At 42.9% G+C, this 14,865-nt stretch overlaps 1 protein-coding gene across 2 annotated transcripts in view; it reads left to right on the top strand.

The window, feature by feature from the left end:
* HDAC8 (histone deacetylase 8) overlaps positions 1-14,621 on the top strand; it is a 1,597,648-nt gene extending 1,583,027 nt beyond the window's left edge. For both annotated transcript variants that reach the window (XM_069648647.1, XM_069648648.1), the window contains one exon: positions 13,453-14,621. In XM_069648647.1, coding sequence (XP_069504748.1) covers positions 13,453-13,475 — 23 coding nt within the window. In that variant the 3' untranslated portion in view covers positions 13,476-14,621. The remainder of the gene's footprint in view (positions 1-13,452) is intronic.
* The last annotated feature ends 244 nt before the right edge of the window (positions 14,622-14,865 follow it).

The following is a 14,865-nucleotide window of genomic DNA, read 5'->3' as shown; positions in this document are numbered from 1 at the left end:
TCTGTTCCAGGGATAAGTGTATTACTTCTGTGAGCCTTGCCACCTCCCATGCATGTGGATATGTATTGCTGTGTAAATGCATTCATGAGAATGTGAATCCATGTGAGACCCAATGCTGGAGAATTCACATGCAAACACTCCCTCCTTTATGTGCACGACTAAATCTGAAGATGGCCACCAGAGGTGTCATTGGCTGGGGCAGTATGACCCAACGTGACAGCAATAGGCTATAGAAGCGACAAGCAGTCTTTAGCTTTAAAGCTAAAATGGTTTGATATTACTGAGGATTCCCAGTCTGACGACGGGGAATATTCATGAGCATGTAAGACCCATGCTGGAGAGCAGGCGTTACAGGTAAGTAACTTGTTCCTTATTTACACCTCGCACTAGCGCCCTTTTATATTGGTAGTGAGAAAGAGGTCCATTCCAACAACAAGATCTTTTGAACAATGCCTCTATTGCTCTTTTGGAGAGCCTTTCTCAGTTCAGTTTATTTTACGCCATTATCCTTCACTCCAAAGTTTGACGACTTCACCTCTCTCCCCAGTACGTAACATCAAACTTCCAAACAGAAGTTCTGGTATGTTAAATGGAAGGCAAGGTGCAATGTCGCAATCAAGCATTATAGAATACCAGCTGTAGTTTGGAGGAATTGAAGTCCCCAGGGTTTAACAGAAGGATAATTGTATTTTCTATTTATCCAATTCCAATGCACACTTTTCTTCCATTTACTGCCGATTCATCAGCTTCATCATCCTTGCATGATTCAGGCTTCCCTTGAGGGTCCAGAGCGGAAAGTCTATCCATCATTTAATTCCGACCTGAGACAATGTAGAAAAAAAACAAACATATACATATACATATATATATATTTATTATTATTACAGCACTAGTTATTTCTAATTTGTGCTAACTCCAAAGACCTATCATAAGGTAAACTCCCAATTTCTTTTTTTTTTTTTTACGGGGGATCAATTTCTCGGAGGGGAGGAAACTATAGAAAAACTATAGAGGTAAGAAACGATTACCCCTCTCACTACCGGTCAGGGTAGGGTTGGTGGTGCTTTTACAAAAGCAAACAGATTAATTACATGAATTCAATAAATCAAAGGCATATCACAGACACATATTCAGGAACCAAACATACAACTAAGTAACCTATAAAAGAGTATAATTTATTAATAATTCATTACAACCACAAACTCAAAAGAACAAATCAGAATACCAGAATTGGATATATCAATTAAAAATGTATGTAGTTCATACAGGGGTCAATATAACTGGATTCACAGAGATTCTAAACACATAGAAGTCTTTTCAGATTGTCGACATATTTCGGCCATTGCAAATTGCATTAGACACTATGTCTAGTGTCGCTTCACACATTACTATTTCAGGCCTTCTTCCGGACGGACTGATTGCTTCAATTCGGTACTAATCCTGTCTTGTACCCCAGAGCTATTTCGCAGGTTCTAAAAACATAATAAAAACAAAAACAGTTACATAAAAGTATGATGATTCCTGTGTATTTCTCTAGTTCTTAATTTTTATGATCTGCTTTGTCTAAATCTCAACATTTAGCACCTCACTCTGCTGCTACTTTATTAGAGAGATATTTGCCTATCTGATGTCAGAGGAAAGTTTACATATGTCTGTGACACTTATCAATTCAAATAAGCACAATCAACCCTTTACTTACTTCCACAAACGGTGTGAGTAATTATGCCCATGGAACTCGAGTTTTCCAGGGAAACTTGTAATTTTTTTAAAAGTAGGGATGTATTATTCTTTCCTACAATACAAAAAGGTCATCTATTTAGTGGATGTACCTACTTGTGTTTATATTAAACATTTCTGTATCTAATAGAGCATTTCTCTACAGATTAGTCGCTATTGTCTCTTCATAACAACACATAATTACAGATCTATCTGACAAATCTTTATTAGTACATTGTGCAGTGATCAAAACCTCTACCTAGTCACTTACTTGTCGAAGAAAAAGGGGGGGAGAAGAGAGATAGAGGTGGACTAGTCTGCCTCAATGTTGATCCATGTTCAGTATTGTGACAGTGGGATGGCTCTTTTTTCCAAAGTTTGCAGCGGGGATGGCATCTGAATTATGCCGCTCTACATTGTTGATAACAAGATTATACACTTATTCTTATATCTCTGATTCCTTTGCAGCCCCAATACCTATCTGTTTCTCCCATCTTTATGCCATTGAAGCTAGCTCATGCTTAATTTTTCGATTTCAAGAGGGAGTACTCCTTGGCAATCGGAGGATGACTCAACCGTCTGTTGTTCGATGGCCAATGATGCAGTGTTCTTAGTTGCCCTTGTGTAGGTCTTCTAGTCCCTATCGTATTAGAATCTGTACAAAAACAGAGGATACTCTAATCAGGCGTTGATATACAAGTGACCGCCATGTATTACTAAAAGGTAGCAAAATGCTGCCGAGCCTGACGGGAGCAGGGCCGTTCTAGCTTACGAGCGAGCTGCTCGCAAAACAAAATTATAAGCATTAGTCGATCGCCCCCGTGACTTACTGGAAGCGGTTGTCAAAATTTAAACAAGGCTGACTGATGCATGTATTAACCGCGGTGCCAAAATGCGGAGAACCGAGGATAATCCCAAAGATCCATTTAGTGAACTTCATGAGCCGTTTTTTTGTAAGGATACAACTAATATTAGAATGTTCTCCTTTACTTTTGAAGACATTTCATATATTCAGAACAATCATTTTTTCTTTCTGACATTCATCTGGTACTGCCTGAAGAAGCCAGCCTATTTTCTCTTTAATTTTTGCAAAACAAAATGTCAATCACATTGAGATGTTAGCCTATTAAGATAGCTTACAGGCTGATTCCTTTTTAAGTGCACTTTTCTTCTGACTGACGTAGTACTCCTCCTTTTCTTCTAATAATCATGTCAGTCGTTTTCTGAATCAAGCCTTTCTTAATAATCTTTCAGCTCATACTGAACAGTATTTGCATAGTGTGGAAGCCGTGGGGCATGGTAGCTCATTATGTGGCCCTCAAGATGTTTTGGACTTCAACTCCCATTATCCCTAGCCTGCATAGTCAGTAGTGAAGAATCATGGGAATCGTAGCCCAACACCTTTGGAGTGAGACACAATAATTTGGATTGTCTCCAAACATTCAAAAAGAAAAAGCATCTTTTTATAAATCATGGATCTAGTTCAAAATAAAAATCTGTTTCAGAGAAACACATCATCTAGATGGAGTGTATCCTTCAAATTCTGTTATCTAATGGCCAACTGCCTTGGATATTCTCAGAGCTCATTGTACAAGTCAAACATCTGTAACGGTGGTGCTCTTGATGCAGAAGGTGTGGCTTGGAAAGGTTTTCGCACCCATTGTAAACACTACTCATTTAATAATATGGTAAAGTTCTTGTTAAGCACAAACCTATTCCATAAGTCTCTTGACACTGGAACAATACTAACAACTTACTAATAAACGATGATTTTCTGAGCAAAGCAAAAAGCAAAGTACAGGATTATTAGTTGTGGGCAAAAAAGCAATAAAGCTCCCTTTCTCTTGTTATTTACCTTTGGTTTCCTTCATCCTTTTTGAAGAGATGGCATATGAGATTTGTCAGTGCCGCTTGCAGTGGCCGACTGTGATCCTTTGGAGGTCTTGGGCGCAAGCTTCCTTGTCAACGTTGCAGATCTGTGTATAGAGGAGAAGAAACCAATCATTTGAGCTGTGTAGAGTCAATATTTTGGAAGGAACAGCACCTGTCCCAAAATGGAGACCCGTAACATAGATGGAACACTTTCAGAACAGAGCATTATGAAGCAGGATGGTGGAAAGGTGCTTCCGGATCATCACTGGAAGCCTGGAAACCTCTTTCTATATAAGGACGACGCGTGGAGTTCAGCATGTTGTTGAGCTTACTTTTGTTCTGCGGCTGTTCCCTTTCTTTTATGAAGTTCTGGTTTCTGGTACCTTGTTCTGGCTTCTGCCTTGCCTAGACTCTGTACTTGTCACCTCTGAACCTTCAGTCCCTGCAGTCCGCGCCCAGTTCTTCTACATCTTTCTCTTTAACACTTTCAAATTTCTCTTCCTGTGGCTTCAGTTATGAGCCTTAAAGGCATGGTCTAGTAAAAAATGTTATTTAAAAAATAGATAGGCAACAGAAAAAAAAAATACTAGCATTCTCTTTTTTAAAACTTCCTATGTAAAATTTTGAGCTATTCAAGCTCAAAATTCACAAAAGCAAGCACATGGGCGCATCCATTTTGTGAAATGGATGCCCTCCTGTGCTGGCTTTTGACTTTGCGGCACTAATGAAGGAAAAGCCAGCTAGCTGTAGTAAACAAAAGCTACCGCTGGGTGGCTTTCCCTCATTAGTGCTGTACGCGGAGGACGGGGACCGGAGACCAGAGCAGGAAAGCTGCAGGTGAATCTCGGTAAGTGCTATTTATTTTTTTTTTAAAAATAGCACTAGCTGGGGTTTTTTTTCTAAGTTTTCCGGGCTGGAGGAGCCTGGAAAACTTAGAAATAAAACCGCAGCTTTAAAAACGTTGTATTTATGTTTGCGGTCGCTTTTGAAGCGACCGCAAACATAAATAAAACGTTATTGTGTTGGAAAACGCTGCGGTTTTTCTTTCCAAGTTTCTCAGGCTCCTCTGGCTCGGAGGAGCCTGCTAAACTCGGAAAGAAAAACCGCAGCGTTTTCCAACACAACCGCGTTGTATTTCTGCCTGCTGTGGCTATCACTTTGGGTCTCCGGTGCTCCAGCACCGGAGACCCAAAGTGAAAGCCACAGCAGGCAGAAACACAACGCGGTTGTGTTTACATGCCGCCTAGTGTTTCTGCCTACAGCTCATTTCCCATTTGGGGCTCTCGGGCTCCCCGTGGGGAGCCCGAGAGCCCCAAATGGGAAATGCTAAATGCTGCGTTGTTTCTGCCTAAATCTGCTTTCCCATTTGGGGCTCTCGGGCAGCCGGGATTAGCCTTGACCTGAAACCATGGATCAACATCACTCTTGCACTGTCCTCCCTGCTTTTAGTTCCTGTCATTGCATATATTCGCTTCTATCTCCTCTGCCTCATCCACAAAGGCTTCCTGAATATGGGCCTGGTGTACCTCAGACAGAAGTTGAAGTACCGCCTCCCTTCCAGTCCCTTGGGGTCAGCTGGACCCAGAGCCACGCTAGTTGCTTCCTTCAAGAAATAAATTCTGGGTGACAGAAGTATTGCTTCAGGTTTAGCCTCTCACTGAAATTAGCCATCTGTGGCCATCACATGTTTGCAGAATCGATGGTGGTTCCGCAGAAAGCATAAAGCTTTCCTCTTCAGCAAGTCTTTTGTATTGGGTGACTGAACACTCTTTGTTAAACGGAATCACTAGCATTTCATTGAATTTACTGGTTACTTGGCTTCCTGATCCCAATGGTCAGCCCAAGTAGCATTTATCACGTTATGTTGAATGCTTCTGCCCTTCCCCCTGACCCTGCCCAGCTCTTTTTGTATTGTTTCTCTTTTCCCTATGCTCCTTCCTAGGCACTTCATTGATCTGAATGTTTCCAATGCCTGTGAAAGATCTGATGTCTGTACCCCTCCCCTTTGCTTTGCAGGTGCTTCAAGCCTACTGTATTTTGAGGTGGCACGTAACTCCAATAGATAACTGAGACCCCTCTCCACTTCTGCCTGCTGTGAATAACGATATCAGACAATTTTCCGTTCCTTATTCTCAAGACGACTCCAGCGGGTTTTGCCCTTCTAAGTCGGTGGGTAGTCCTCTGCAAGGGTTGGCTGCACCTACATCAGTGATTTCTTTCAGCTGTTATTAGGGTGGTGTCCCTGCAGCCAAGATGAGACAAACCCAGGTGTGATCCACCATTAGCATCCGGGCGTGGGGAGCCAGCCAATCAGATGGCTAGGAACGTGGGCCTGATACGCTGATGCAAGCCCGCGTTTAATGCCGCCTGACGGCCGGCTCCCCCCCACTGCCATCTTTCCCCCCACCCTCTTTGTTTTTTTTCTCGTTTTCCTCTCCCCATCACTTACCTTATTTCGGCTGCGAGTGCCGGCGCTGCATCCGCTCCTTCTCCTTTCCTCTGGCAGGCTGCCATGGAAAGGGAAGAGGGGCTCCGTACAGAGCCCCGCCTCCCCTTTCCATGGCGACCATCTTGGTAAAGGATTTTCATTGAATGAACGGGACACCTTGCGTCCCGTTAGCACCCAGGGTTACCAAAGCGGTAACCCGGGGTGCTAATGGCTTTAAGCCCCCGTTCCAAGGGTTAACTACGAGGAGCCCTTGTTATCCACCCTCGCTTTGCTTGGCCTGAAAACTTGGGCTGCCGGGCTGTTAATCTCTATTCCAGCCCTTAAGAACGGGGGCTTAATGCCACATTGAAACTTTTTCACTTTCTTTTATTTGAAAACAGCAGCCTGGAAATGGCATATTTCCTTGATCTCTCCATACTCTACACTTGAATACAGCAGTACGTATCACAGCCTTGTGGTCGTTTCAGAGCTCTTGTCCGCCTAGGTGGACAACTGATGAAGTTGATGACTTTCTCATTAGTGATGGGTATATCTTTACAAGTTGGTATGAGAATGAGCATCAGCGTGTTCTCTGACTGGTAGTGTGAGTCCCTACATGTTGCCCCAATCTTGTTGACTTAAGGGTAAAGGCTTTGCCTCTGCTCAATTTACCTACAATCCAAAACCAAGAAACCTTAGAAGCAGGCTAACTGCAAGTATTAGGCACTTTCTAGATTTGGGTTATTTCAATACTTTCAACTGGTAGAAAGTATCATTCTCGCACCTCTGCTTTTTTCTATAGAGCCCTATTTTCAGTCACACCTGCAAAGGGGTGAAATTGAGATCTGCTAAGGGAATAGCAATGTCCAGAAGAGCTTAGCAGAGTACCTCATTTTCAATTTTCTTGTGATGTCCACGAAGGCCAAAGCTCTTTATAGAGATAAGCTGGTGGGCCTCACATTAGTGTTACCCTAAGTGCAATACTTGAGCCTGGCAGGTCTAAAGCCAGTGGTAGAAGCCTTAAGAGGGACATCAAAGTCAAAGGCAACGGTGTCCCCCTTTCAAAAGTATCTGCATAACTCAGCCCTTTTTACACTACATTCCCAATTTCCAAGTGTATTTTTCCGGGGAGTGCAGCTTGGTGAACCTAGGGCCCATAAAGGTTTGCACTCTGTACAGTGGTGTGTGCAAGAGAATCTAGAGTTGGAATTGGTGAGGGGGAAGGTATGCCATACGTGAAAAAACATTTTCAAGTATAGTTTTGGGATGAGAAGTCAATTTTGTGGAACTGATAGCTCGTGTTGGATCAGCAGTAGAGGATGCAACACGAGCAATGAAACATTGGTCAAATTTGACATAGCTCAGAGTTGATATGTGAGATGACGTATCTCAAGGGAGCTCAAAGGCAACTAATTGATGGGGACTTAAAATGGGACGTGAGATGTCCGAGCAGACGGGTGCCGTTAACAAGACCAGTGGTTGGGGCACACAAATCAGGCCTGTAAGATCCACCTCCCTATCAGAGAAATGGTGTGCTAATAATCTGATGGTAGACTGGCTCCTAGAGGTTTCATGATGGCTCCTCTGTAAACCCTTTGCACTTTCCACACAGCTCGGGAAACAAGTGAACTGTGGCATCAGTACTAAGTGAAGAAATCGATTTGGTAAATTCGATTTTTTTCAAAAAACTATTTAGAAAGACCACTCGGAGACTGCTCTGAGCGGTCTTTCTAAATCAAACTGTTAGCCCATGTGATGCACACTAGTGCACGCAGGGGTCGACATGCACTGCGGAGGCAGAAGAAGGAAGTTGCTGGGGTCCAGGTAAGTGTGTGTGTGTGTGTGTGTGTTTGGGGACGTGGGTAGGGAGCAGGTAATTAAGTGTGTGCGTGTTTTAATGCCTGTTAGCGTGTCTGTGGTGTGAAAGCCGTTTGGCCCTGAAGGGCGGAGGAGAGGGATGTAAGCGGGGTTCGGGGGGTGAAACCCCCGCTTGACAAAAAACTTGCCAGTGGGGGAAGGGGTGGTGGGTTGGGGATCATGTAATGTGATATTTCGGCATATTGTGGGACACACGAAATCAACCGAAACAAAACTGTCTTTTTTGTGTTCAGTCTTCAATTTGCAGAAATATCACATAGAACCACAGCATCTGCAGCACAAGTGATACCATGTAATGTAGTGAAAGCCGGTAACCAGACTCTCTGGAGTTAGCTGTGGTGGTTAGGCAAAGCTGGAAGGCCACAAACTGGATCTACTGACTGGGGAATGAAGGCTTTGCCAACTGGAGACTGAGATTGCAGCATGGATGGCCTGGAATGCTGCGAGTGATTGAACCCATCTACCCTTCCCCACCCATGGACCTCATTTGTGTGAACCCCAGGATACACACTGCAAGGGTTCATGGTGAGAAGTGCCAGTTGGAGGTTAAGTGGGCTAAACTGGAGTTTAGGAGAGACACTGATATAAGTAAAGGAGTGAACATTTGCTCCATTGCTTTGACACACATCATAAGGACGAGGATGGTTCGAAACTAAGCTGGTAACTATAAAGTTCACACTGCAAAAACTGCAAAGGAGAGTTCCCAAGGTAGGATACTTTCTGATGTGTGCAGAATTGAGGCTGAAAATGGTGGCTTAATTGGTAGCAGTGGTAGAGGGCCAGCTGACTTCTTCCAATAAGTTCCAGCTGTGTGCTGCCCAAATTATTTTTTAGCCAGCTCCAAATTGAGAACCCAGAGGACAAAATGAGTCATTCTCAGGTGAGGGTACTGGAGTTCACACCCCAGGAACAACCTAGGACTTAGGAAATGTATTGAACAATTACTCGGGTAGCATATGCTGCAGGACACTTGCGGCACCCTGTTGGTCTACACATCACGGGTTGTTGAGGTACTATCAATCTGGCTCCCTTTCTTTGCCCAGCACTGAGACTGCTTCCCTTCTGGAGGTTGACTATGATTTGTGTTTACTGGATAGCGTATACACGGGTGGTGCCCATTTGCTTGTTTAGCTGGCTCTGTTGGTTTCCCCCTTTCTGCATAATCGCATGCATTTTGGACAGGTGGGTAGGTTAGGTCGGACCATTGCCAATGGATTTCCTCAGGGGTCCATTTTATCACTCATGTTTAACGTCTACAAGAAATCTCTTGGAGATCCAGCCTTCAGGTCAGACCCCAAGATGCACCAGTATGTGGAAAGTAAATATTTATCTCAGGCTCTCGTCCTCAGCAGAAATTACTTGGCTTTGGGACTGCCTTGGTGCTGTCGAGGACTGGTTGTCCTTACTTTACTTCTGCCCCAATCATTTTCAAGCTAAGTTTGTTTTGGGTTCTTACTCTTTGTTTCTCCAAGTTCATGAGTGGCTTTTACCCTCTCTTCTTTAGGTACCACAGGGTGCCAAGAAACCATGCAGGTGGCAACAGTGCGCGATATAAGAACCTTTAACATAACTCCTATCCAGGTGTCCACTGCTAAATCTCTTGGTTTTTCTCTTGATTGAAACTTCAAATCTCATATTTGTCCATTTCAGTTGTCTTTTCTTCAAGGATTGTCTTTCATTCCGCTGTCATAGTTTCACATTGCTATCCAGAGCCTTGTTCTAGCTCCCCTACACCTCAGAAATGCCATGAGAAATGTCATGACAGCCAGCCTCTTCGTTAGAACAATTGAGGTTTGTTTTACCTTCTCCTGCTTCTTTGTTCATTGACTTGTGAAAATTCGAGTACTTTCACCCCATTTACCTTTTCTTCACTTGCTACCAATTCACGTTTGTCGCTTCGCGATTTGCTGCATTACTGTCACCGTCAACCTGCCTTTATAATGGCTAAAGTTCACATCTCTGGACGGTGAAGGATCACTTGAAGGCGCCTACATCCTTCGGATTTCTGTTTGCTGCCTCGTAAATGCTCGATTATGTTCTATTGCACAACACTTAGATATCCTAGGGTTAGGAAGTACCATGTAAGATTAGATTTATTTTTTTAAACGGCTTGGCAATGGGCTTTTCATCGTGCAAGGTGTTTTTTTGCTTGAGTTTGGTCTTTATTTGCTTGATGTTTTGAGAAAAAATAAAACATTTAGTCAAGAATGTTCATTAAAGGAGTAAATAACCTGGCAGCAGTACCCCTGCTCCCTTTCATATCTCAGCAAAAAAGCAACCCTTCCAGTAGAGTTCTGATTCCTTTGTGTTTAAGCTGTGATATTTTTGGTGTCTCTTTTCTAAGTACTCAGTACCTTACATAAATGGACTTGTGGCCCACCAAACTCCTCTTTAATAAAGGCATCAGGATATTTTAGGCACATTAATCTACTGAAGATGCCCAACCTGGAGAAATATTGGTACGGGAAAGTGTACAAACAATGTACAATAGCTCTTGGTGTTGATCGGACTGTCTGAAGAGCGAAAAAGCAAGGACAATCCACATGTTTTGGTACATCTACTAATGTACAGCACATTGTGGTATTTTGATGTACAAGTGAAGTGCCATGACTTGAACTGTAAGAGCAAAACATTGGAGGGTTGAATTTAGAGACTTTACCCTGCTTTCTAAAGTATGTATAATGTAGTGCAGAGAGTTTTGGTAGCCATTTCTTCTGCAAGACGACTGAGAACCCATGGATAACACTTTGGGGAATGTAACTGGCTTGAATGACCAGGTTGTAATGTGTGATGGGAATCACTAGGGGAATGATTATGGGTTTAGGCGTAACCCCATCAGGAATACTCAATGTAGTAATCTGAGTGATCCACCTGGGCTATAGGTTCACTACCACTTGAGCACTGAGGCCATTCTACCCATGTGATATTCTTGAAATACTGCATGCTGGTATTTCAGGATTACCCCATATCCGGCTTTCTTAAAAATATCAAAATGCGCTTCATTCCTGTTGTGGGACAAGAGCAGTTCACCCTGGTGCTATTCCATGGAGAGAAAGTGTGATGCGTTTGCGCATAGTGTATTTCCAAGCACGACTGATGGAGCATTGGAGATACCCGCATCCCTTTGTTACTCCTCCCAGCATCGCCCTTCATTTATGGTGCAAAAAAGCTTTATTAATCAGGGGGAATTCAAATATTTTTGCTTACACGTTTTAAGTTGGAGCACAATATAATGGAGCTGTTTTGAAACTCACAAACATGCTTTATTAACTACATGGGGTGTTTTTATATATAAACTGTGTGTAGTAAAAGATTGCATGTCATACCAGCTCATAATGCGCCAGACAGTAAAAATTGTATCCAAAATTCCCTCTGGATTTACCATTACCACAAAATTCATAATGACCCCTGTAGTGCTTACAACAGTGCCCTTTTCTCTGTTGCGGGCCAAAGCTCGATACAGCATTTGTCTGAAACTGCTTTACATAGAGGCCATTAGGAGGAAAGCGGTTCACACTGGGACGTGTAGACATTGAATTCTGTGTAGCCTTGTAATCTTGAGCAAATACTCCAGTTTGCTACATGTCATGCAAAGTGGTCTTGTATAGTGCCCTCCTGCTATTTCTGCTTGACCTCTCTGTGTTTCGCTCTTTCATAAAAGAGGTGAGTTATTAGAGGGATAGCGAGAGCGGCAGATGTGAAACTTTTGGTTATGATGGGTGCAAGTTGGAAGTACCCGATTCCCAAGTGCTGTTCTGCTAATGTGGGCTTGGCGGTGACACTTGGGAATATGTTATGTGGAGGGGAGAGCCCAAGATCTGATAGGCTAAAGTGCTTTGGGGGTTAAGTTAGCTGCTGCTGCTGTATGGTGGTGTTATTGGGCTAAAAACGAGAGTTAAGTCAATGCTTGATTAATGTGTATGAGGTAACTCATAGACCTGTGGTAGCCATCCAACAAGAATATATGTGTGTGTGTGTGTGTGCGTGCGCCGTGTTTAAGGTCATAGATTCTAGAGTAGAGTCCGTTTTGATGAAGAGGGGGAAGGCAAATGATGGGTACATGTGAGTCATTGGGGGACCTTTTAGGATTAAATGGATTGATGACTTCTGGGAGGGGTGGGGGTTGATTCAGGTCTGAGAAGTATTCATCTGAGTCTTTCAATCCCAGATGAGTTTCCTTTCAGTAGCCTTATTCTGTATGATGCTTGTTGGTTCCTGATACGGTCACCACATTTTGTGTTTTGGTGCTGGGACCAGAGTATTGGAATGTCATCTGGTATCCCCTAGAATTTTAAGATTGGTGGCTGTCCTTTTCTTCCTCTAAGCAATTTCCAGAATGTGTTGTCCTTGTCTGTTGACCTTGCCTTTGCCAGCCTATGGGATAACATTCACATTGCTGAAAAAGCCCTAGGCCCAAGTGACTGCTTGTTTACCTGTGATGCCGATTAGGCTTTTGCTCTGGGGCTAGGCATGGATTCGGAAATGCATTTGTAGGGTTTTTACTGGTTATTCCTAGGTCATCTAAGACTTTTAATATTGTCACCAACTCCCATTTCCACCCCCCTTTTACATTTTCTATGGTATATCTAGTGTTCATTTATTTCAACTACTTTTTGAGATATAGTGGTGCTGTCCATTTAGGAGCCCTAACTGTAGATATGTGCGTAGTTCTTGCCTTATTGTTGGTCTTACTGGCACAGTTTTTGTTGAATATATACCTATATTCACTTTCCAGATGATGTACCGAATTATAAAAGTAGTGTACGCTTGCATACATATATACTAATATAACAAACTCCATTGTCTTGGCTTCAAGTTCATCATTGAATGTGTTGTCCTTGTCTGTTGACCTTGCCTTTGCCAGCCTACGGGATAACATTCACATTGCTGAAAAAGCCCTAGGCCCAAGTGACTGCTTGTTTACCTGTGATGCCGATTAGGCTTTTGCTCTGGGGCTAGGCATGGACTTCGGAAATGCATTTGTAGGGTTTTTACTGGTTATTCCTAGGTCATCTAAGACTTTTAATATTGTCACCAACTCCCATTTCCACCCCCCTTTTACATTTTCTATGGTATATCTAGTGTTCATTTATTTCAACTACTTTTTGAGATATAGTGGTGCTGTCCATTTAGGAGCCCTAACTGTAGATATGTGCGTAGTTCTTGCCTTATTGTTGGTCTTACTGGCACAGTTTTTGTTGAATATATACCTATATTCACTTTCCAGATGATGTACCGAATTATAAAAGTAGTGTACGCTTGCATACATATATACTAATATAACAAACTCCATTGTCTTGGCTTCAAGTTCATCATTAGTAAAAAAAAAAAAGTCTTTCCAGCGTTTTCGGCTTCTTTTGTAAAACCGCCCATTGTATATGCTTTTAGCGGCCTGGCTGCCCTCAGTGGCCACTTGTGGCAGGGTTGACTGACTGCCGCTCTCCCTTACGCGCCGCGTGCAGATGAAAGAGTGGGGAGCTATATAACAATAATAACAGCAATGACTTCAGGAACTGCTGTGCATTAATTCTTTTTCTCCTCTCCCCCATTGTGTCCAGGAAACCTGAAGCATGTGGTTTAGTTGACGAGCAGAGCTTATATTCCCACATCGCCGAGGAGCTCTCTCCTGCAATGAAGGCCGCCTGTTTATATGAGAGGCTTGTGGAATTCGTAGCTGCAGGGGAAAATTTGGAAGAAATTACCAGAGAACCTGCCCAAAACAACACAAGTAAAGAGCGGCCAGCCTCACAAGGGGGAAACGGAGCGCCTGCCGAGGGTCGGATTTCCAATTTAGAAAGCAGTAAAAAAAAAATGTTTTTAGCTATTGAAACAATTTCCTGTTGCATATTTTTGTGTGACTATACAAAAAACAATTTTAAAAATAAAAATGTATTTCATGTTTTTGTCCGATGTGGGGGGTCTGGGATTGGGAACAACACGTGGATGCTTTGTGGGATCAGAGAAGAGACTAGAGGCCACCTTTTCAAGCCTACTTTGTACAATATCTGGAGACAATCAGCAGAGGCACCTGAGTGAATAATTCCTGAATTTAGGTTTTTAAGGCACACCAAAACTTGCTACCCAGTGGGTTTGATGCCTTTGATCTGTGAAGTGGCCTCTTCCACATTCAGAGAAGCCGGGCACAGGGCTTCTTCCTAGTGGTTGTCAGCAGTATGGTGTTCAGGCAAAATGGCACCATCCTCCATCAGCGTCTTTACTGGATTGGACAGAACAATACTAAAGTAGGGCCTTATTGGCTCAGTGGAAACTGATGTGCTGCCATGGCAGTGGAACCAGGTGTCTGGTCAAATAGAAGCTCAAACAAGTGACTGCTCAAAATGAAAAGCCACGCTTTCACCCAAGTGTGTGCTTTCAAAGACGGGAGTAACCCAACCAGAGAATGTAATCCAGATGTTGGTGGGGGAAGAGTACAGGGGTTGGGGAATGCTGCTGACCAGTTATGCTAGATCCCGAGTCTTTGAAGGTGATGGGAGTATAGAAAGGATTCTGGCCAGGAAAGATCAGAGGAATGCTACCAGATGTCCCATCTCTCCCAATGGTGCTGATTTTGACCCATCTGAGCTAGATTATTTGTCTACTTTTCATTACTGATCAATGCAACATTTTAAAGAGAAGGGGGAAAGTAGAGACCACTGTGGGTGGTGAACCAAACGTAATGTTTTTTTGTAACTATTATTTTTCAATAAAACCTATCTGAATTCTCAAATGTGTGCATTTGTCACTTTAACCTACTGTGCAAGCAGACTTCTGAACCTGATTATGGATTAATAGATTCTCGATTAAAATGTCCCTCTTCTGGCGAGAAAACAGGTTAAACATATAGTGTGACTTTTTGTGCGTCTTCATGGATAAAGGCCTGACATTTTTTCAATTGTTGCTCTTATGTTACTTAAGGAAATACAATGTATTGTTCATCTCCTAGGAAGTTCTTTGCATGAACGTTTATCAAG

This window comes from Ambystoma mexicanum, chromosome 2q (assembly GCF_040938575.1).
Source record: "Ambystoma mexicanum isolate Mex_15411 chromosome 2q, UKY_AmexF1_1, whole genome shotgun sequence".
NCBI lineage: Eukaryota > Metazoa > Chordata > Amphibia > Caudata > Ambystomatidae > Ambystoma > Ambystoma mexicanum.
The sequence above is the reverse complement of the archived record's forward strand: the minus strand, read 5'-3'. Positions and strand labels throughout refer to the sequence as shown.